Source organism: Hoplias malabaricus, chromosome 1 (genome assembly GCF_029633855.1).
Source record: "Hoplias malabaricus isolate fHopMal1 chromosome 1, fHopMal1.hap1, whole genome shotgun sequence".
Taxonomy (NCBI): domain Eukaryota; kingdom Metazoa; phylum Chordata; class Actinopteri; order Characiformes; family Erythrinidae; genus Hoplias; species Hoplias malabaricus.
This window is the reverse complement of record NC_089800.1, coordinates 39,232,861-39,257,515: the sequence shown is the minus strand read 5'-3', so window position 1 is coordinate 39,257,515 and position 24,655 is coordinate 39,232,861. Positions and strand designations below refer to the sequence as shown.

Genomic DNA, 24,655 nt, shown 5'->3' with positions numbered 1-24,655 from the left:
ACACCAATCGTCATATTAAATACTACTCAGCAATTACCATGAAATGAAAACTTAGCTGGAGAATGTTTAAATTTTGAATTACAATTATACATTGCACAAAAATATTCTAAAATTTATTGTACACCTAATAAAATTCAGAAATACTATATGTGATATACGCAGAGGACTGGGCACCCCTGGGGAAGGAAACTCTAAACCACCAGGTTTTCTTACAGTACATGCTTTGCTAATTGTGATGTTTTGCCTCTCAGCTCAGTAAGCTTCCCATAAGCAGAGGCCAAGGCAGAGGCAGATGCAGATATGAGCTCATCTTCCCAAAAAAGGAGGCTTCTCCCTCGAGGCTCACCCTTCTGGTGGTGTACAAGCACAACCTGATCCGTATCGACCACCATCTCTCCTTCCTACTGCCTGCTGTCTGTCCAACACGAGAGCACTTTGCCCTCAGTGCTCTGCGCTGTTCGTCGAGGGTTTTGGTTTTCAGCTGACTCACTTCTTCCCCAGAGAGATCAGCCAGCAGTGGCAAGCTTCACCTCTGCGTTCCTGCTCTCTAAAAGCTCAGACGCACTTTCTGTGAATGTAGTCCAAAGCAGAACAGTACGGCTTCAAATTCAAGTACACATTATATCAGAGAGGGCGAGACGCTAGTCCAATCTTTCTTAGTAAGTCATAGATATAGTTAGATATCGTGCACTCCTTGTGCTAGAGTAATAGCCTCTTGTACATATTGAATAATACTGCAGTGAGGATTTGGTTGCTTTAGCCACAAGAGCATTAATGAGGTTAGGTAATGATGTTAGATGATTAGACGTGAAACACAAAAGCCACACCAACTAATATCAATGCCTACTGGTTTTGGATCCATACCCATTATTCTAGATGACGCAGTTCCATGGCGCCACAGCCCAGAGCCTTACAGCATTCTAGCACTGTGCACACTGTGCTCATGTGCAGCTGCTTACAAATTTCATGTGTAGTCAGTATACTTGTCTATCAGTACACTAGGCAGCTTCCCACAGAGAGGCAAATGAGCCTGGGCCATTGGAGTTTGAAGTGGTATTAACCTTAAGGACAGATTTAGGCTTCTAGCTGATTGGACGGTCTGTGTGAGATGAAAGACCCAGTGGTTTATTTGTTCTGGCTTTGAACCCTCGTCTTCACGTCTCTCCACTAATGCAGATGCCCTTTACCTGGCACAGACAGCATTAGTGGCTATAGAATGCATTATTCGCCCACATTACCCACCTCTCAAAGACCTTAGACAACCCTCGCCTGCTGAGCTGTGTGTGTGTGTGTGTGTGTGTGTGTTTCAAACGCTGGACCCAGACACTGAATGACACCAACACTTCACACACACACACACACACACACACACACACACTCTCAGCCTCCTCCACAACTCGAGGATAGAGAAACCCAGTTGCTAGGAGACCCGGTCTCCAGTGCAGCTCAAATACAGAGCCATCTGCCGCTGTAAACAGGAGATGGTAGGGCAGCTCAGAGCCTGGCAAACTCCATGAAAAAGCAGAGCAGGCGAGAGGAATACAGACACCATCTATTTTTTCCCTTAAGCCTTTCTATTACGAAAAAATACAGTCTACCTAACCAGCCTCACATCTGTACATTTAATTTGTAATACTTGCGTTGCTGATGTTGAGTACAATTTATTTGACTGAATATATACAGCATTGAGGCCTGCTGTATGTGAAAAAGGACCTTACACATTTCCTAAACCTTTCCACATCAGTGAAAATGAAAAATGACTTCTACTCTGATTTACAGAGTACAAACTGCACTGAGATCAACTGTACGTGAAACGAGATACATGATCAATTCAATGCTGCATCTCTTACATTGTCTTACATAGAGGAGCCATGACAACACAGACAATGCCTTAAGACTTGAGGACCAGGCTTAGGTCTTAAAGGCTGATGTTTCCATCTCATGGACAAGCAACAATAACAAGAGTGGTGAAGGAGCAGCATTTTCTCCTCCATAAACATCCACAGCTGGCCTTGAGAAAAAAACCCATAACCCCAGCATGGCTCAGTATGTGCTGAGATAACTGTCAGCCACCCCAGGTTTGTGTGTGATTACTGTCCCTAATCACTTGTGTGTGTTCACTGGTATGAATGGGTTAAATATGAAGTCCAGATTTTGTTGTACTGCTGTTTCAGGTTTCTTTCATAATAAAAAAAAAATAAATAAATACAGCAACCAAAGATGGATGTTTTAGGTTTTTTATTTTCATTTAGATGAAGCTCCAGTAGTAGTCACCATCTCCTCATCCTTTTATAAAAGACACTAAAATTGAACATTTTTCAAGAGTAAAAAAGTAGCAAATATTGTACACCCAGTTAGGGCTTCAGACAGAAAGCGTGGTAGATGCTAAAATGTTGTTCATAGTCATAAATAACAAACATTGCATGTGAATATTTACAGTCTGAAATGCACAGATCAACAGAAACAACAATGCCTTTCATTAATATAAATGTATATATTCATATATATATTAATATCTTTGATTTACAAAAAAGAAAATAATAATAATAATGCATTTCACAGAGAGAGAAAAGCTGTCGAGCGTGGCTTTCGACCATTACTAACACCTTAGGTCCCTACTCTACACTTTGTCTGGTTAGCTAATTGTAAATATATGGCTTCTTTGGTTGAGTGGTGGACACCAAACAAACGTCTTCACTGGTGGTCTCCGGCCATGGGATTAGGGCTTGTACAATGGTTTTTAATAAAAAAATAAATAAAAAAAAAACTTTATTCGTCAGGTTGTAATTCCAGTTTTCTTAGAAGGAGGCAGTAGAGTGCACCATTTTCTAAAAGTCATCCCGCACTCAAAGATCGCTCTAAAAATCTTTTGCACCGAGAGGCTTTGTCTAAAACACTGTAATCAGGACTAACTCACTCTCCCCAAGAGCTAAAGGACTACTCCTGCCTCAATCTGCCACATCTGTAGCACAGAGTACATCACCACAGACTGTAATCTCCCTGTACTTAGCACAGGACACGAATCACACTGACCTTTCGGTTCTAAGTACAAGACAGTGTGTCAAAAATAATCATCACTTGTAATCAACCAAATGCTACAGATCCAGCAAAGACAGAGTATTCATTTAAAGTCTGCTGATAACGATATGGTAACAGTGAAAGCGGGAGCAGCACACAGGGCTAACACTGAGCACAGATTACAAGGGAGGTCCAGGTACAACACCATTGTAACGGATGCCTACGCAGGTTAACATTCACTTTAGTATGCAAGGGCAAAGGAGTGCTCTATTCAGAAGGGAGGAGAGATGTTAGCATCATGTCAACGGTGAGGCAGCGCCTGTTTAAAAGTTCTCTCTGCCATCTTGGGCTGGTTTAGCCCCTCGTATGGGCCTCCTTCATTGGTCGGTTCATCAGAGGCCCATTCAGAGACCTATCCTCACTGGCCTAGCTGGCAGTAGTCACTCTCGCCTGGATTTGGGGTTAATCACCTTAGCCTTCGCTTTTATTCACCCAGTGTGGAGAGAAAGACCCTTCAACTCCGTGACCCTGCGGCCATGGTCCTGCCAAGCGCAGTGTGCCACCGAGACATGCACATACACACAGACACATACATGTACGCACAAAGGGCTGTCTGAAGCACTCAGGCTAGGATGGGAGAGACATGCAAGTGTCTATTATGGTGTTTGCCTATGTGTGTGTAGATTTCATTGTACATGTCTGTACATCTGTTACTGGATGTGTTTGTGCCCTATCCATTTTGACTGAGACACACACACACACACACACAAGTACACACACACACTGATCCTGGGGCTACATCCCTTTTAAATTCTGGCCCAGAATAGCCCTCCTGTTCCCACCCACCCTGACATGTCCCCAGGGACCAATAGTGTGTGTGTGTATGTGTGCGTGTGTCCAGGATGTTAGGTACACATTAGGAAAGGCAACATCAAACCTGCATCACTCATTCACCCACACAAGCACAGACTGAACCGGCTTCATCCATACTCTGCCCTCATCTCTTGCGAGGTCACTCCCTCTCAGCAAGCTTAGTTCACTCCCAGCCGTTGTCCTTTATCATGTGGGCCAGCTCGATAATAAACTTTCCCTCCTTGTATTTTTGGCTGCTCTCAAAGGCGTGTTCCTAAGGGAAAGAGGACAGAGAGGGCAAAGTAAAGCTTCTGCAAAGATGCGCAAAAATAGCTTTGTCACAGTGATGCAACACAGAGAAGGGATGCATGGGTATGGCGTAGCTCACAAGGCCATGATGTGCACATCTTTAAAATGTAAGTTGAGATTTCCCTCAGCAGTGTGTTCTATCTGCCCACAAACCAGTTGGCTCTAGAGTAACTTTGCGTGCAGGACGAGATTTGTGACTCATGAAACCATCCTCAACCCACACCAGAACAGTACAAAACCAATGAAGCATTTTGAGCTGTTTATGAACATTCACATTTTATCTTAAATAAAAACAGATATATGAGTATTAAAGAAGGCATATTATGAAAAATTCCCGACACAAACTGAAATGAAACAACTCAGCAAGGTATGCCTATGTCAGAAAACATGGGATGAATTGAGGTGTTCTCACACTGAAACCACATTTAGACAAGTTTAAATGGAGCAAAACAAACACAAGTGTGGAGAAATACGAGTACTGGTTAGACATGGTTAGACAAAACAAGAATGAAGTAGAAAGACAACCAAGTGAAAAGTGACTAAAATCCAGGGCTTCTGCTCCTCACTCCCCACTCCTGTGCTCTCGCGCTGAACAGAACTGTGGCTCATTTTTAATTAAAGGAAGTCGCTCTCAATAGGTCTATTAAGACAGGGGGTGTTTGACCCTTGTGGTATTTTGACCAAAGCATGTTAGCATGTTCATTACAACCACAGAAAACTGTGAGAACTTGCTTTTTGCTTTCTGTGTTCCAATATATTACCAGTCTTCTCCATTTGCTATATTATCATTTAATATATAAAATGCCTCAGATGAGGGATCTGAAACAACTGGAAATTGTTTTTCCCCCCTCTATCATGTCTACAGGTCCTGCTGAAAAGATACCCACCAACATATATATTTATGACTAAAGAAGCTAAATACAACATGCTTGTTCTGTGACAGTATGCTTCGCAATAGTCAACCAGCACCTTGTTTTTCCTGTTCTTTCCAAAGTGTGTGGGTACAGGCAGCAAACGGCTCTCCTTAAATTTCACGGCATAGCAGTTCAGTAGGTCAATCTGTCGTTTTGACACTGTGGCATGTGAATGCTGCCCCCACAGGCCATATTAATATCTGACCTTTTTATAAATAACCGGGCTAATTCCTGGTGTGTACACAGTTTATATTGCTTGCTGGGTTTCTCTATGTGTGTTTGGATGAGTGTGTTTGCATCTCTGCACACAGCCACAATAATATGGATGTCAGGCTTTAGTGGAAATCCTGACCCACTAATACATGGAAATGACCATCGGAATGTGGCACAGCTGCTGGAAGAAAACAGACACCACAACAAGAAGCTGGACTTCAAGCGTGTGGAAGGCTTTAGCCAAGCTACGTGTAATGGCAGGGGATTATCTATTTCTGTGTCCTTGACCGGCCAACACATGTCCCTGAGCGTTGAATGTGACTGAATGTGAATAGGTGCCCTTGCAGACTCCTGGACATACCAGTGAGCAAATAAGGAATCGGGTCAGATGAAGGTGTACACGAATACGTGTGGTGCCTCTAGAGTGCTGAATGGTGTAATAATTACTGGGTCTCCATCATTGTTCACTCACATATTTCCATCCCAGTGTGGTTTTGCAGTTCTCACAGTAGATGTCTGCGACCGCATGAAGGCCAGTGAGTAGCACTCGCTCTTCTGCTGGACCACAACCCACATTTACCCTACAGAGCAACAGAGAGAGACAGAGAAAGACACTTTATATATAGATCGAACCAAAGGCCTAAGCTCTTCATCATAGACTCCATACTTACACAGAGTTGAAGAGATAGGCTCTGCCTTGACTTCCTTGAAAGGACTAAGAGAAAAGCAAGAAAGAAGCTTATGAGGAGCACACAAAAGGTTTTTGTGTCTAAGCCATCTTTGAGCCTGTACAGTATTAAATGGTGATGCCAAGCTGAGCTGCATATGCTAAAGTGACTCCAAAGTGCCAGCCAAGTTGCCCTGCTTTGGTCATGTTTGTTGCTGACTGCCCCCACAGTGGAACATTGTGAAATGAGGTCTAGCGTCTGACAAGATTTAATTTTAATTTTGTTTTTAAATTTTGTTTTCTCTTTGTCTCTGGCATTGGGCAATATATCAGCATGACAATATATAAATCTGGAATTCCCTAATTACTGTATAACCTAAATATATGTGATTCCTTAACCACACATTTTTCACTTCTAATGAGCTACATGGCTATTGTGGCATGGACATCAAAAGAAGCTGTTACAACAGCTCAGTCTCATGAGATGGATGAAGCTATACTGTGGCTTATTGCACAACTCCAAGGATTAAGTGAATTTCCTCATCCTAAAGGCTTTCCACAATATTGAAAATGTTAACACTCAAGTGAGTACTAATCTACATGCACACCATACCAGACTGTATTGCGCTTTTATCACTTTCTTTCTAGGTATCAGCACTGGCCCTTGTTCTGGCAGCGTCTGAGCTCTGGGGGAGTTTATATTTGAACGTATTGTTCTAGCTGAGATACATGTTCTATCTGAACACTAAGCACTTTTTTGAGTTGCTCTGTGTTTTTTGAAAATTGAGCATTGGTGACTCTCTGGCCAAGTGACTACTGTGACTACCTCAAACCAGCAGCTGTCAGCATGGCAATGTCCTGCTGATCTACCTTTGAGATGAGCTCATCATGATTGGCCAGATGTGCTCGGCAGTGGATGCAGCTGTAGGTGCGATGGCAGCTGGGCAGGTAGGCCTGGAAGGTCTTTGAGCGCGTCATTGTGACCATGGGCGGCGTGGCCGGGCGGTGCAAGAAGGGGCTGCCGGCCCAGGACGGCTCGCAGGGGAAGCACCGCAACACACAGGTGAGGGCCGTGGTGGGGCGCGGAGTGGGGGGACACACACCTGCAGGGAACAGCACATGGCACGACTGTGTTCTAACTCGATGCAACATTGGATGTGTGTTGCTGATATCTACAAAGAAACTGCTGAAGAACCTTTTAAACCTCTGGTTTCTCTACAAAAAACATAGACCGCAGTCACAACATCAAGTGCCTAAACTTGTTTTACATAAAACTTAATTAATATAAAGAAAACTGCATAACTGATCTTCTCCAGGATAATTAACCACAGCCTGATTTAAGAAAATGTAGAGATTTATGGAGCGATGCACGTACAGAGAGATATACATAATCTCTTTGTCTCTCTGTATGTGCATCTCTCCAAAAATCTCTACATTTTATCAGGCTGTGGGTAATTATCCTGCAGAAGATCAGTTATGCAGTTTTCATTATGTTAATTAGGATGCAAAACAAGCTGCTATTACTGCTGAGTTTCATTAGATTGATAGCACCTGTGCATAATTACAGAAACTAACTTCAGGCAATAAATACATCTTGAACAATCAAGTAAACTATTCTGGGTAAAGGGAAAACTGCAAATCTGATGTTTAGCCACACTGCTACAATCAAATTAGACCCAAGTTTAAAGACAATCTCGTTCATTCATTCATTGTCTGTAATATCACAAAACAGATTTTTTTTATCATTTTAAAAAATATGACAATATTATCGCGGACAATATGATATGGCACAGCTCTACTCTGTAACCACTTATCCAGTTTAGGCTCGTGGTGGGTCCGGAGCCTAACCAGAATCACTGGGTGCAAGGTGGGAACACACCCTGGAGGGGGCGCCAGTCCTTCGCAGGGCGACACACTCGCACATTCACTCACAGCCTATAGACACTTTTGAGTCACCAATCCACCCACCAACGTGTGTTTTTGGACCATGGGAGGAAACCGGAGCACCCGGAAGAAACCCACACGGAAACGAGGAGAAAAAACCTCACAGACAGTCACCAGGAGCAGGATTTGAACCCAGAAACTCCATGTCCCTGGAGCTCTGTGACTGCAACACTACCTGCTGTGCCACCGTGCTGCTCCAATTACCCGCAGTTCTTCACAAACCCACACATTTAATTTCACCATACGTTTATTTTGGGAATTCAAACTTCGTTCACATCAGAGGTCATTTTAAAACAAGTGTGTAAAGACATATGAAGACGTATTTCAGCTTTAATTCACTGTATCAGAGCTTCAGTCAAAAGGCTACATACACCAGGCTGACTGTCTCTTTAAACAGATTTCAGAAACCAATGTAATGACATTTCAAATTTCTTATGGGCCAGCTGCCAATGTAGGAGTGAATTATTGCACCAATGGGAAATTCCAAGCAACTCAACCAAGATCTCAAAAAATATTTGTGGACCTCCACAACTCTAGTTCCTCCGTAAGAGCCTCACTCCTGGGCTCACAACTTGAAATAAGCTACTAATTCAAGACCAGCATAAATAACCCCTACTGAAGGTGGCACATGACTATTAAGACAAAAACTTAGCCTTTTGGAGGAGTGTTCTCTGGTCAGATAACATTAAATTACTAGTACTAAGTATGGAGTTTAAATGGTCAGGCTTTCCATTTAAAAGTACACCATTTCAACTGTGAAGCTTGGGGGTGGTTGCATCAAGTTCATAGGCTGTTTCACTGGAAAAGGTAGTGGGGCATTTCACCATCATGAACTAGGATTATTTAGAAATAATGAAGCAAAACCTCAAGGCATCAATGAGAATGCTAAAACCTGGTCACATTTGGGGTTTTGACAATGATTTTAAGTATTCATTTCAAAGTTCTGAAAAAATGGTCTTAAGGACATCTAAGTGAATGCATCAGAGTGGCCATTACAGAATTCTGACCCGAGCAACATCGAGCAATGAGGCCAACAACCTTGACTGAAGTCCAGCATCTATGTCAGGAGGCCTGGGCTAAAATTCCAGAACAGTGTTGTGAGAATCTTGGACAGTGATGCCCTAAGGCCAAGCTATATCAACCATGTATGTAAACATCAGGGCCAGTGAAAACCTTTATTCATTCATTGTTTGTAACCGCTTATCCACTTCAGGATCACGGTGGGTCGGGAGCCTACCCGGAATCATTGGGTGCAAGGAACACACCCTGGAGGGGGCACCAGTCCTTAACAAGGCAACACACACGGACACACACATTCACTCACACCTACGGACACTTTTGAGTCGCCAATCCACCAACCAACGTGTGTTTTTGGAGTGTGGGAGGAAACCGGAGAAAACTGTACAAACCCTAATTTAACTAAAATAAAACTTTAGGTTACTATGTAACCCCGGTTCTCTGATAGCATGAGTGAGGTGTCTCACTATGGGATACGCCCCCTTCGCGTATACCTCAGAAGCTCTATTACACTACGCCAGCCCCTGGGCTGGCTGACAGCTGTGATGCTCATGCGCCGCCCTCAATATATAATACGGAGCACGACATCATAACCTCATTCAAAACAGGTACACCTCTTCCTCGCTTCACACTGCAAGGAGGGTGGTCTGGTGAGACACCTCACTCATGCTATCAGAGAACCGGGGTTACATAGTAACCTAAAGTTCTCTTTCAAGCATTCGTTTCGGTGTCTCACTATGGGATATCCTTACTCCCGTATTGCCAGACAAGCCTGTCCCGAACATACTGTCAACCAGCTATGCCTCAGAAAGGCTGGGACTGTTAAATCCCAGAGCCGGCGCTCAATACCATATGTGCTACACTAGGTGCTGTCACATCCATTTTATAAAACCTGGCGAACGTATGAGGCGAGGACCAGCTCGCTGCTGCGCACACCTCCTGAATCGAGAGACCTCTAAAGATTGCCCAAGAGGTTGCTACACCTCTCGTAGAGTGTGCACGGACGCCCGGTGGAACTGCCAGTCCTTTACTGGAGTATGCCAACGCGATCGCATCTGAAATCCAATGCGATAGTCTTTGTTTTGTAATTGCTTTCCCCGTGTATGGCTTTGCCCACGACACGAAAAGCTGGTCACATTTCCTAAAGTCCTTCGTTTTATCCACATAAATTCGCAGTGCTCGCACAGGACATAACGTATGCAGCTGCTGCTGGCCTGGCGAGGTAAAAGGCGGAGGATAAAATGCCTGAAGTTCCAAAGGGAGACAAGGCTGAATAACCTTGGGAATAAAGGCAGGATTTGGACGTAAACATACTTTAGAGTCCCCCTGCGAAAACTGCATACATGTAGAGCACACAGACAAAGCGTGTATTTCACTTACACGCTTAGCCGATGCCAGGGCTAGCAAAAGTGCTGTCTTGAAAGACAAAAACTTAAAGTCTACCTGGTCTAGTGGCTCAAAAGGTGCGACTGACATAGCCTCCAGCACCAAGGCCAAATCCCAAGATGGAGAGACGGGTTTGGAGACCGGCAAACTACGTCGTGCCCCCTTCATGAAACGGCACACCAAAGGGTGTTGCCCCACAGTTTTCCCTTCGAAGCCCACATGGCATGCTGCAATAGCTGCCAGGTACACTTTAATAGTGGAAAATGATTTGCCTTTGTCAATCAAATCTTGAAGGAAAGCTAGTATAACCCCGACAGAGCACTGAAACGGGGTTTCGAGTTTGTCTGAGCACCATTGCTCAAATATCCGCCACTTGTACCCATAAAGGGACCTGGTAGATGGAGCTCTAGCATTCTGAATGGTTTCAATCACATTCAGCGGCAACCCTGTTATGCTTAAATTAAACCACTCACGGGCCATACCCATAGAGCCAGACGTTCTGGGTGTGGGTGATAAATCTCTCCCCTTGCTTGCGTCAGCAAATCTCTGCGTAGTGGGAGGGGCCATGGGTTCCCCTGAAGCATCTGTATGATCTCCGCCAGCCAGTGCTTGCCCGGCCAGTGCGGAGCTATCAAGATAACAGACAGGCACCTCTCCCTGACTCTGGCTAGAGTCGGGGAGATTAGTGCTATCGGTGGAAACGCATAAAGCAGTGTTTGTGGCCACTCGTGTGCAAAGGCATCGACCCCGAGCGGGGCACTCTGGTCGTGCAGCGAGTAGAACAGAGGGCACTGTGCATTCTCTTTCGACGCGAAAAGATCCACTGCTGCCCTGCCGTAGCGCTCCCAAATCTGTTGGACAACTGCACTGTTGAGTGCCCATTCCCCATAAAGAGGATTGCCTCTCGACAACAGATCTGCTCCCCTGTTGAGCATCCCTTGAACATGTGTTGCTCTCAGGGATAGAAAGTGAACGCTGCTCCATAAAATCAGTCTGCGTGCCAGCGTGTGTAACGGTCGGGACCGCAGACCTCCTTGTCGATTGATGTAAGCCACTACTGCCGTGTTGTCTGTCCTCACGAGAACGTGGCACCCCTCTAAAAAAGGGAGGAAATGTCTCACCGTCAGATGAACCGCCAGCATCTCCAAGCAGTTTATGTGGAGGGACTGCTGACTGCTGTTCCACCTGCCGTTCACTATTCTGCCCTCGTGAGTGCCCCCCCAACCGGACAGTGACGCATCTGTAGTCACTACACGTCTGGCATAAACTATGCCCATAGGAACCCCCTGTGTGAGAAAACCCATGCGCTTCCACTGACACAGGGCTATCAACGCTGCCCGAGTGACTTCTACTCTCCGGCGCATATGATACAGCGGGTTCAGCCCTAGCGAAACCACCCAGCGTTGAAACCCCCTCATGAATAGACGTCCCAACGGGATTACGTCTAAAGCTGAGGCCATCATGCCCAGTAGTCTGAGACACACACGGAATGGGATCATACTGTCCCTCCGAAATGTATCCAAGCATGTTTTGAGCTTTACAACTCTCTCCGTAGACAGGCTTGCCCTGAAAGACACTGAGTCCAGTGACAGGCCCAGGTATGATATGCGCTGGGTCGGCGTCAATACGCTCTTTTCCCTGTTTATCTGAAACCCTAGTTGTACAAGGTGCTCTATGAGCTGCATTGTGTGTGTTCTTGCCTCTTTCTCGGACTGTGCTGCGATAAGCCAGTCGTCTATATAAGTAGCGAGACGGATGCCCTGCTCTCTTAGAGGGGCAATCGCTGCCTCCGTACATTTCACGAATACTCGTGGACTGAGGGAGAGACCGAATGGGAGAACCATGTACTCGTAGGCTACCCCCGCAAAAGCAAACCTGAGGTATTTCCTGTGCGGCGGGTATATGCTGATATGAAAATAAGCGTCCTTCAGGTCGATGGAAGTGAACCAATCTCCTGGGCGTACAAACTTCAGCAGAGCTGGATGAGTGAGCATCCTGAACTTGTACTGTCTTAAGTATCTGTTCAGAGCACGTAAATCCAAAATCGGGCGCAGGGTTTGGGACCCCTTCTTCGGCACTAGGAAGTACCGAGAATAGAACCCTGTCCGACTTTGTTCGGGTGGGACCACCCTTATAGCTCCTTTCCCCAGTAGTGAGGAGATTTCCTCCTGGAGGATGTGAGCTGATTCCCCAGTTGCCCTGGAGTGAACAATGCTTTTGAACTTTGGGGGCTGGTTGCAAAATTGCAGTCTGTACCCATGTCGTATTGTTCTTAGTACCCACTGAGATGAAACGCATGCAGTCCAACTGTCTAGCCGTAAGACACTCGCGCCCTCCAGTGGTCGCAGAGTGCGTCTGCACGTGCTTTGTACTGCGCATGCGCGAGCCGGTCGCGCTGTAACAGCGTTTAAGTGGCTCATTGCCTTTGAAGGCATGGAAACCTTCCAAGGCTTTTGTTTTAGGTTGTTTATGTTTTGCAACATTTTTTGCATTGCATTGCCTCTTAACACACTCAACTTTATTTTGTTTTGCAATGTTTTGTGTTTTATTTTGTTTTGCAACATGTGAAATACAGGAAACACAGAGACACCTTGCTTTATTGAACACAGCTCTGGAATGAGTGGTTGTGTGTTGAGTGAATGGGCTGGTAGCCAAATGGAACATAAGGGGGGGGTTAACCCATGCTCCACCTGAACATAGTGGGGCCTGGGGGTAAGAGCCGAAGAACGGGGGGGTGGCGGCTCTCCCCTGAAGCAAAGGACTCCTAGGCAGACTTCTTTTTCCTCCTTACCACCTGTGAGGATGGAGGGAGAGGCTGTACTGCCTGTGGCTGTCCCTGGGTCTTTTTGGGCCAGACAGTCTTACTTTCAGCGCCCCCACTTTGACTTGGCGGGCCAGGCTGTGGCTTAGGCCGTCTGGGGATGCGGAAGCTGGTGGCCGGGCGAGCAGAAGCCTGCATGAAAGAGGGCCGAGGTTGTGCTGAGGGGCCCTGCTGTGGCTTCCTGGGCAAGCACAGCTGAAGGGCTTCATCATCTCTCTTCTTTTCCTCACACCGCTTCTGCATTAATGTGAGAGCGGAGCCAAAGATGCCCTCTGGCACCACTGGTGCATCCAGGATGGCCTCTTTCTCCCTGTCAGAGAGGTTTGCCAGGTTAAGCCACCTGCCTCTTTCTTGGACCACCATGGTGGCCATGGCTTTCCCCGCTGATTGCACCGCACATCTCTGGAGACGGAGGGAGAGGTCAGTGACCACACAAATCTCTTCCCACTGAGACAGACCTGGCGTGGCTGACGTCTCGTCCTGAAGTTCAGCTTGGTAGGCTGTCAGCATGGAGATGGCATTCAGGGCTCTCACGGAAAGCGCCACTGCTTTATAAGCCCGTTCAGTCATGTTAGACTGAAAGCGGTCAGCTTTGGAGGGCAACGTAGGGTTGCTGGTTGCTGAGCGGCTGGGGTGCAGGTGCGCTGCCACTAGGGGCTCCATTGGAGGCATACGCAGAAGGCCTTCCTTCTCCATACCTTCCATGTCGAGGGCAGATCCCCCCTGAATAGGAGTTTTGCCAGTAAATGGCTTCTCCTTCCAGAAAGTAGCCAACTCCTCCACCAGTTCAGGAAATACGGGGAGTAGCTGTCTTGCAGCCCGTTTTGCCCGCGGCAGTCTCTTCCCTTCGTAGCGTGACTTTGCAGTCTCCGCGCTTACGGTCGGCCACGGGATGTCCAGCTTGTCAGCTGCGCGCTTAAGCACATCCTGCAGGTCCACACCTAGAAGGGGCGACGGTGGCGTCCCATCTGGGTCATTAGTGGCCTGCATGGCACCGGGATATTTTGCCATCTGGGCGGGGTTGAGAAACGGAGAGTCCTCGAATTCAATGTCCTCATCCGAGACGAGAAATTCGGAACCGCCATCCTCATAGTCCTCCTCTGCCTCTTCCTCGTCCTCCTCTGCGTCTAGCAGGGTGGGCAGGGGGTCGAGGGAATCGAGTTGGTCACCCCAGCTAAGAGCCACGGGGGTGGACGATTCAACGGGCATGGTGGCCTGCTGTAAAGTCGGCGTAATGGTAGCGCCGGACACAAGGGGGTCCTCGCCTGAAAAACTGGCTTGGCGTGCCAGCCTACGGCGGAGGCTTTTAACGGTAAACCGCGCGCAGTGCTCGCACGAGCCCGGGTCATTCAACGCTGCCTGGGCATGTCGCAGCCCGAGACAAACGGAGCAGACCTGGTGAGTGTCTCTGCTAGATATTTTATTCCCGCAGGGACACGTCCGCGCTGGTTCTCCGTCCCCAATAGGCACCGCCTGCATTGCTGCAGCCATTTAGCTGGTGTGCTAAATTGTGCTTAGACTGTGCTGTTGGAAACAATTGGCGTGGTGACCAAATAGTACCGCAAGCACGGGAGCTAACGACTAGCCGAGAGTCGCAACTAACGTGGTGGTTAGTTAGCAGGGGCCGTTAGCTATGTAGCCGTTGTTTGGAGACAAACCGACTAGAATAATCCGAGCTATGGTGAAGACACGAATCAATAATTTTTCTCTTCCTTAACGACACTAAGCGCCCGTCGACGGAGGTATTAACTCCGTCTGCGGACAGTGAAGCTTAGGTGTCGCGAGGGGAGAGAGAATGAAGGCTTCTGGAGTGAAGCGAGAAGAAGGTTTTGAATGAGGTTATGATGTCGTGCTCCGTATTATATATTGAGGGCGGCGCATGAGCATCACAGCTGTCAGCCAGCCCAGGGGCTGGCGTAGTGTAATAGAGCTTCTGAGGTATACGCGAAGGGGGCGTATCCCATAGTGAGACACCGAAACGAATGCTTGAAAGAGAACATGAGTTTGGAGGTCTTTAGCCTAGGTGAATATACATCTTTAGTCTCAACTATAAGATATTCGGAAAGAGGATCTGCTGTAAACAGACAGACAACTGCTGTGCTGTGGATGCTGCAGTGATCTCTGCAGTAGGAGGGGGAGTGCTGAGGCCAGGAATGAACACGGCTGTGGAGTCTGTGGTGGAATAGCAGCTCTTGTGTCCTCTGTATTGTTTTGCAGCCAAAGACGTGGGACCAGGGCATAAAGAGATCACTGAGAGAGCTCACACACTAGCAGAGCACAGTCCCACACACAGTCACACAAACTGACACCACTGCAAACAATCACACTTGCTTACAGACACCCTGCTGTCACCTCTGTACGTGTCATTTCCACGCCCTAAGTGGATCTACCCCAGGGTATTTCAGGACTCCGACCACCCTTGAGTTTGCTCAGGACGCAATGCTTTAAACAGCCCAGGGTGTATTATTACAGTTTACTGTCAGAGCCGAAGATGAAATGTATATGACGGTGATATGTTAACTGCCTTATGGATGAGATCTCAGGCTACACATAAGCACATTAACACAGACCAACAAAGTCCCCTCTTGTTTTTTTTTTTTTTGCTGCAAAACAACACCCCTCCCAGCAGTACAGTGTAATTACAGAGAAAATTAAGAATCTCTTTATAGGGGAAAATCAATTTTGAATGGGAGTAAATACATAATGCCTTCATAATGTTGCAGAGGTTGACGTAAACCAGAGGGTTGTCACAGTCAGCCCTTCACCAACGCAAAATCTACTGGTGCAGAACCAATGAAATGAGATTAGTAGCAAAAAATGTGGTGCGGATAATGATGGGAAAACTCATTTATGCATTTATGCCTTCCCAATCAATTTAATCATATTCCATTGCATCAATCAGAATGCTAAAACCTGGTCACATTTTCTGAGCTACAAAAGTCTGACCTAGTCTTGAAACCTCATCTCGAAAAAAGCATTGCTTGACGTTTTTGTCTAGTTCCAGTCACAGACTTTCACCAGGTTATATATTCATGTCCTAATTAAAGCAACACTAGGTAAGATTTGTTTATTTTTGCTCCTGGGCTCCTCCTACCGTTGCAAAATGTAATTCACTTTTACAGCACGGAGAGGGAGGGGGTGTTCCTACCCTCCTGCAAACATAAAGATAGTACTGTTTCTGTAGTGCTGATCCCAGAGTAGCAAGGATTGTATTGTTTCACCTCCCCAAAATGACTGTATAGCTGCAGCTTCTGTAAGTAGACCAGTATTTTTGGTCCTGACAATCAAAACAATACAAAGTTACCTACATAAAACAAACAAAGTTATATGTAGGTGAACAGAATACAAATGCCTGTTTTGGTTTTATACAAGTTGAACCTATTTACACCAACTTCAGTGTTGTCATAACTTGATAAGTTGATCCTTATCCCAAGCTCAGTTTGTATGACAATTAGCCAAAGCAAGCTCTGTCTTTGAAGCTGCATCATGTGTAGTTGAGCAAACAAGCACGAGAACAAAACAATGCACCAAAGACAATCGGCCTGTACTTTGACACAAGGGCTCTTCTCTCTGGCGTGCTTCATTTGGGCTTATCAAAACCAACAACAACAACAACAACACAACGGGAGGCTGCCTCTTTTCCCTCTGGAGAGAACACAGTGCTCAATAGATCAGCAGCTCTGCTGGCCTGCTGGAGCCCAATGGCTACCAGCCCGTCCCTCCCTTTTTTCTGGAAAATAAACCAACTAAAGCAGAGCTGGGTGATACGGCCCAAATATTATCACAAAATATTTTCCCTATTATTTAATGTTGATAACTGTTAAAGGGAACATCTGTGGTTGTGGGGAAATGCAGCTCTAACCTCCACATCTTTTTAATGTGGAACAGGGATGAAGTTTAACTTCTCTGTACATTTTTATTCACTATTTGAATTACCACAAAAACTGATTTGTTAACTGAGTTGTTTAGTTTTCTGTCTGTTTCAGTAAAGCAGTTAGACATTTCACTTAGAGTGACTAGAAAGAGCAAACCAATTTTACCCACCTATGGAATAGGAATAGAGCAATTCTCATTTTCATTAATGTTTTTCAAAATTTGGAGTTCTTTCCATTGTCTAAAACAATTCTGCTGGATGCCTCTTGCATATATATATATATATATATATATATATATATATATAGAGAGAGAGAGAGAGAGAGAGAGAGAGAGAGAGAGAGAGAGAGAGAGAGAGAGAGAAGCAGAGCATAACAGGCTAAGCCACAGACTGCACTTATGCCATTATGCTGGTAGGGTAAGGCAACTACAACTTACGTTATTTTCAAGAGCTTATGTTTTACTAGTCAATTTTGTACAAACACAACCTAAAAAAAAAAAAGAATGCATGGCTATACAAACTAGTTGAAACCCCTTTTTACAAGTTAACACAGTTCCCTGGGGTCTTATTGTGCTTTTCCACTGCATGGGTCCGGCTCTACTCGACTTGGCTCGGCTCGGCTCACTTAAAGCTTGTTCCTTTTCCACTAGCATAGCTTCCCAGTGAATTGGAGCGGATGATATTGCAAAACCCCGTCTGTAATGGGAAAGTGGCTTTGAATGCCACAACAATGGTGGTATTAAATTTAGATGCTGTTTATGCATCCTTTATTCATGTGTTGATTTTGTTTTTTGGATGGAACACAGTTCTGCACCCCGCTTCTCACAGATCAGCTGAGCCGAGTCGTGCAGTTTCAATGCAGTGGAAACGCACCATGAAACATCTGTGCCATGCTTTGGTCAAAATACACAAAAACTAACACCACAGCTGCGTTTTTCCCCTGTCTAAAAAGCCCTATTTAGAATGACCGGTTTCAGTGGTTGTTTCTTTAAATGAAAATGAGCCACAGCTCAGTTCAGTGCAAGAGTCCTCACTCAGCACTAGCTCTTGGTTTCAGTCATTTTATTTGGTTCTCTTACATAAACGTGAGCACTGTATTTGGAGAATCTTCACACTATTTATGTAAGAAACAACTCAAAATCGAAATTACTTGTTTGTTACGTTTCCTAACATTCAGTCATTGCCGAAAGTTGGCACCCCTGAAATAATTTTTCCCAGAAAATTATTGCAATTACACATGTTTATTTCCTTTGTATGTATTAGAACAAAAAAACAAACATTTATTTAATTTCACATGAACACTAAGATTGTAGAGCAGAAAGAGGAGAAGAGAATTGTCTGAGGACTTGAGAACCAAAATTGTGGAAAAATATCAACAATCTCAAGGTTACAAGTCCATCTTCAGAGAACTTGATGTTCCTTTGTCCATGGTGCGCAACATAATCAAAAAGTTTACAACCCATGGCACTATAGCTAATCTCCCTGGACGTGGACGGAAGAGACAAATTGATGAAATGTTGCAACGCAGGATAGTGCGGATGGTGGATAAGCAGCCCCAATCAAGTTCCAAAGAAATTCAAGTCTTGCAGGCTCAGGGTGCATCAGTATCAGTGCGAACTATCCGTCAACATTTGAATGAATCGCTATGGCAGGAGATAAAAAAAGCTAGACTGCAGTTTGCCAAAATGTATGTGAGCCAAAATCCTTCTGGGAAAACATCTTGTGGACAGATGAGACTAAGATTTTTGGTAAAGCACATCATTTTACTGTTTAACGAAAATGGAATGAGACCTTCAAAAAAAAAGAACACAGTACCTACAGTCAAATAGGGTGGAGGTTCAAATATGTTTTGGGGTTGTTTTGCTGCCTCTGGGACTGGGTGCCTTGAGTGTGTGCAAGGCATCATGAAATCTGAAGATTACCAAAAAGATTTTGAGTCGCAATGTAAGGCAGTGTCAGAATGCTGGGTTTGCATCCTAGGTCATGGGTCTTCCAGCAGGACAATGTCCCCAAACATACTTCAAAAAGCATCCAGAAATGGATGGAAACAAAGCGCTGGAGATATCTGAAGTGGCCGGCAATGAGTCCGGATCTAAATCCCATTGAACACCTGTGGAGAGATCTTGCTGTTGGGAGAAGGCACCCTTCAAATCTGAGAGACCTGGAGCAGTTTGCAAAAGAAGAGTGGTCCAAAATTGCAGTTGAGAGGTGTAAGAAACTTGTTGAGGGTGAGAAAGTGACCAAAATTTGAGGGTGCCGATAATTTTGTCTGGACCATTTTTGGAATTTTGCGTGAAATTATATCATGTGTAATAGCAATCATATTCTGGTATAAATTCATAATTTTCTGGAAAAATTTTAGGGGTGCCAACACCTGTGGCCATGACTGTAGGCAGAACACAAAATGCTTAGATTTCTTTTTTCACAGTTTGTGGGTTGGTAGGAGATCCAGATCTTTGTTTTGTTGTTAGAGAATGGCTAGAATTTTCTTTCTCTGTCTAGAGAGTAAAATGTACATGTTAGCCCTTATATATATATATATATATATATAAAATTATTGTCCATATCTGGCCCAGCACAGCTATGATTCACCTTCATTCAAGACCAAATAAAAGACGTAAGCAGCCGCCTTGTCCTTAAATCCCCTACGTGCTCTATCTCTTTCTCTCTGTGAGTGTCCTGCAGCAGTTGATGCATGGAGGGTGACAGATTCATTCCAAGGCCTGTGTGCCACAACAACCTTCCTTACGTAACTGGAGCAGGGCTGCTGATAGGAAAAAACAGCAGTAAAGGGAGAGAGCGTCCTCGTGTTTCACCCTTTACAGCTGGTAAAGGGAAGCAGCCCCTGCAGCCTGACTGCCTTAAAAGCCCACTCCATATTTTGCAATGCCTGACAATGCAAAGGAGGCACTGCAGGCACTTAGTATCATTTTTTTTGGGCACAATCTATTTTGCTGATGTTGTCATGTCCCCTTCTCAACCCCTACCACTAACAATCTGCATTGCTATGTGCTCTGGAAAACACTAATAAACCAAAAGCTACAAAATCGAAGCAGAAGCATGCAAATGTGTCCTCTGGGTTTGTGAATGGATGACATAGATTCCCTTTTTCCTTTCCATAACCCCACTGCCTGCTCTTCTAGATTGAACAGTCTGGACTGGTTAGGATGTTGGGTACAGAATGAGATGTATGACAGCTTTGAAGGTCACTTTATGGCTCACTGAACATTCTGGTAATATTCCATGTTGATAAGGCTGAGGGATGGAAGTGAGAGTGTGTCTCGGAAATTCACCATCATAACTCACTCCAAGCGCACCACAGTATCTGTTAGCTCACTGCCTCATTTTGAATGACTTGTTTTGTGCATGAGTGTCAAGTATTTAAATCCATGTGGGGAACAGATGTGTTTGGGCTGATGGAAATATTACATTTCGGACACCGTAGGGACATTTTTTCTATAATCCTTGGATTATAGAAATAGGCTACAAAACTTACAGCATTATTTAATTACAATAACTTAAAGGAAAATGGAAACTCCCAACAAAGACAGCAATCTACAGTTGTGTGTTAATAGCCCGGTAGTAAAACTAAAGAATGTCAGAATGATGGATAACAATTAGATTTTGACTCTGTGTGGCAATTCTGACTTGGTAGGATTCTCTAGAATGCCACTGAAGTATGCTGAATTACTGAGTGTTTACTTCTTAACGAATTACATACACAGTTTTAAATTGATGGATGAAACCTAAGATACATTTTCTAAGACCACTAAGAATTCTCCTAGAACTTTCCCATCAGTATGATTATTAGTCAATGCAGGCATCAGCTAACACAACAGATCTGGTTTGTTGATATTCTCCTACAAGCATGTTCAATTAATGTTGTGTTAGCTGTGTTTAAATGGATGGTTTCACATGTCTCAGAGGAAGCACTTTCTGGGCTTCATGCTCCCAGTTTGGTAGCAATCACTAAATTTTATAGTTTAGTTGGAAAATTGGTATGTTGCCTCTAAATTCACCCACCCCTAAATTCCTCCAATTACTGTCAGCCATTCAGTAATCTTTTGTAGGCACTTCATCATCTTGTTAAGGGTTGCATAGGGTCTGGAATCAACTTGGAATCATCAGCCACAAGGCAGTAACACACCCTAAATAGGGTGCCAGAACACTTACCCCCCCACACACACACACACAAACAAAATGCTATGGACAATTTTGAACAGAAACAAAATATATATTTTAGATTGCGTGAAGAAACTAATGCAGACACAAGGAGAACACAGCAATGACAGTGAACAGAGCTGATGATTAAATCCAGGACCCCTGCACCCTAGTGACACTACCATATTGTGTTACTATGCCACCCATCTCCCGATACAGCAATAGTAATTTCTGTTTCACTGCAGGTGTGTCCATCCCCATTAGACAGCCACTTATTGCTGTGCCTGGATTTATTTTTCTCCACGTTTGTGGTGACTGTAAAAGTTATCAGGTCACTTGGCAGAGGCTGTCTTTATGTAGGACAGCTTTTCAGCCAACACACAGCACAGATGGCTCTGCTGCTTCAGCAAATGCCACAGACACACAAACAAACAAACCAACCCAGACTACACACACAGCTTCATCGATCCACAGCACATACAGACAGTAGATACTGGCAGTGGTTCAGAGCTGGAAAAAAGAGACTTGTAACATGACCCCTGTGGCTCCATCCTCCATCCTCTGCTGCAGTGTTTATATGAGCCAAGATGTGTCAAAACGCGTAACAGACTACTGATGTAGGCATTTTAAAACTGACTAGAAGTCAATACCATTATAAGTCTAGGAACAGTTCTAGCTGATTTGGAAGTTTCGTGGCGTGGCTCCACAGCACTGAAATGACGCAGGCTGAGCTGGGGTCAGATAAATAAGCTCGATAAGGTCTGACCTCCAGAGGCAGAGTCCTTATTTTTGGAAGGTTAATGCTGACCTGCAAAAAAGTTGTGGAAATCACGGTCATCTGTAAATAAACCTAAAACAACGTGTTTATCCGCAGCAACGAAGCTGGCGCTAGAATGGCACGACTGCACAATTCAATGTGGAAGGAAAAATAGCAAATAGCAAAATAAACTAATAGTAATAATGGCCAAAAGTTTGTAGACACTTTATAAGTAGTGAATTCAGCTAAGATTACTGAAAGCGCAGTTTTCTGAAGAAAAGAATAATGCTTGGAGCAGCTGCACATGAGCTTAACGACCATGCAATGGTGTAGCATTGGACTGTAGAGAAGAGGAACTACGTGTTCTAGGCTGAAGGAACTCCATTCAGTAACAATACCAATGACTTGGAGTGATGCAGCGTCAGTACCTGACCTCTCTAATGTTTATGTGGCTAAATCCATCAAATCCAAATGGTAGGATCTAATTTGAAAAGTAGAAACCGTTACAGAAGCAAATAGGGATAAACTAGCAATTTAATGCAATTCATTTCGGGGTGACGTTGAATGAGCAAGTATCCACAAACATTTGGCCACCTAAGTTAGCCGTTGCACCATTGCGGTGGTCGCCATCCCACAGCTTTACTAACACTGACAGAGCCAAACGAGACACACACCGCAAAGAATAAATGTCCGTTCAGTTATAAAGCACCATAACGTTAACGTTAGTCTCTGGGAGTAACGGTAACGGACAGCTGGCACATACTGATTAAGTTTCGCTTTTTGACAGCACGAATAAATAGATACGTAACGCCACTTTTACCTTTGAAAATGAGGAAATAACCTTAGGACGCACGTTATCGTGCCCTGTAAGGGAGAGCCAGGTTTCGGGGACAGAAGAGTAGCCGTCGGTCACTCTCCAAGTCTGTGGGTCTCTCCTCCTCTCGTTGTGTTTTGAGCCTGAACTTAGTTTGATTCAGTTCACCAGAATCATCACACTGCGCTTCAGTCAACAGACAGCTCCCTTGTCCAATCAGAGCCAAGAGCCGCCTAGCAACATCGCTCTGATTGGTCGAGGACCGATTCAAACAATGACGCGCACGACTGTTGCCTGCCTCTTCACCTGCAGCTTCACTTGACTGTGACTGTGAGATACAATAATGATGATGACGTATAGTGCTGGATTATACACTGTGCGGTCAACGTTTTGTGGACACCTTCTGAAATTAAGTTTCATCCCTTTTACTTCGTCTTAACAGTCTCTATTATTCTTAGTAGGGCTTACACTAGGTGCTGGAACATTTGTTTAAACATTTGACAGCATTCTGACTTGGAGAACATTAGTGAGAGTATGTATTTATGCTGGATGATTAGTTCTGGATTACAACTATTATTCCAACTCCAAAATATATTAAACATAGTGCCATCTCTTCAAAGAACATTTATTGCTTCACAGCCCAGTGTATGGTGCTTTACACCCCTCTAGCACAAGCTTGTCATTGGGCATTGTTAATTTAATCTCATGTTCAACTTAGTCTAGAGCATCCCATGTTTTATTTATTTATTTTTTTTGGAGAGAGCTGTGCCAGAAACTGCCCTAAACTCCATGTAGTGGGTCCCTGTGTTGGGATTACCATATTTAAAAACATATTTTCCCATCCTATAAGGATTTTGATTGTAGTCAACTGATATGATCTGTTTAATCTTTGAATTTGCACTACATTTTCAAGTGCAGTAGTGTGTTATTTTTTATATATATAGTGTTACATCATTTCATATTCATATTCATGTCTAAAAGTGCACTATTTCCAGTGCACACAAACAAACCCACACCCCAAGTAGTGAAAAAAGTACCATTGTGAATAGCAAATAACTACAATACATTTTTTTGTTTGTTTGTTTGCTAATAAACCACATAAGGTTGTATAGTGAAACTGTTCACTGCCCTTCTGAATTCCATTCCCTATAATAGTGCACTATGGGTGAGTAATGTAGGGAATAGGGAGCCATTTTGAACACAGCATAGGACATGTAGTGTAAATTCAAAGATAAACCGATCACTGTAGTTGACTACGGTCATAAATTGACTTTTTACTTCATAAGCTGCATTTCATTGAAAAAAGTAAATATAATAATTACTTTCATAAATATTGTTTGATAATTTTGTTGAAAATTACTTGCTCCTTCTAGCCGTTCAAGTGTTTCATTTATGTATATTCAGTTGCTTTATTTTCTCGTATGTCAGAGAGATCTCTCTGTATTTAAGAAAACTAAGCAGTAATATTTAATTTAGTTTAGTCTGTGATCATGATGTTTCACTGGATTTTTGGAAGCTGCAGCTAATAATACACTGTATCCTGTCCTTAAACCACACAGAAACACAAACACACACACACACAACACACACAAAAACACACACAAACACACACACAAGTGTTATAAAACGGGAAGTGTTATTTTCATTCTGACAGTCCACAGAGACTTTGTTGATGTTTTTTATAAAAACATTTCAGACAGACTCTGTTACAGTCTAATCTCGGAGGGTTATTTTACGGGTGTTTGTCTGTGAAACAGGCCTGAGGTCAGCACTGAATCCAAACTAAACCAACAAAAACATCCACAGGGACACGAACACACAGCGCCCTCGCGTGGCCACAGACAACATCGAGCTCTCATTATTATTTTTTTAGCGTTTATACTTGGACAAGTATACAGTAAGCTTTAG

At 44.3% G+C, this 24,655-nt stretch overlaps 1 protein-coding gene across 1 annotated transcript; it reads right to left on the bottom strand.

Annotated features, from left to right (window-relative positions):
• Positions 1 to 2,230: 2,230 nt before the first annotated feature.
• On the bottom strand, positions 2,231 to 22,896 carry ypel2b (yippee-like 2b). The gene is made up of 5 exons (XM_066662516.1): positions 22,754 to 22,896; positions 6,844 to 7,076; positions 5,978 to 6,021; positions 5,779 to 5,887; positions 2,231 to 4,144 (listed from the first exon to the last, which is right to left on the bottom strand). Exons 2-5 carry the CDS (start codon positions 6,958 to 6,960, stop codon positions 4,055 to 4,057), a joined length of 360 nt encoding a protein of 119 aa, XP_066518613.1. The 5' UTR covers positions 6,961 to 7,076; positions 22,754 to 22,896; the 3' UTR covers positions 2,231 to 4,054.
• Positions 22,897 to 24,655: the final 1,759 nt, after the last annotated feature.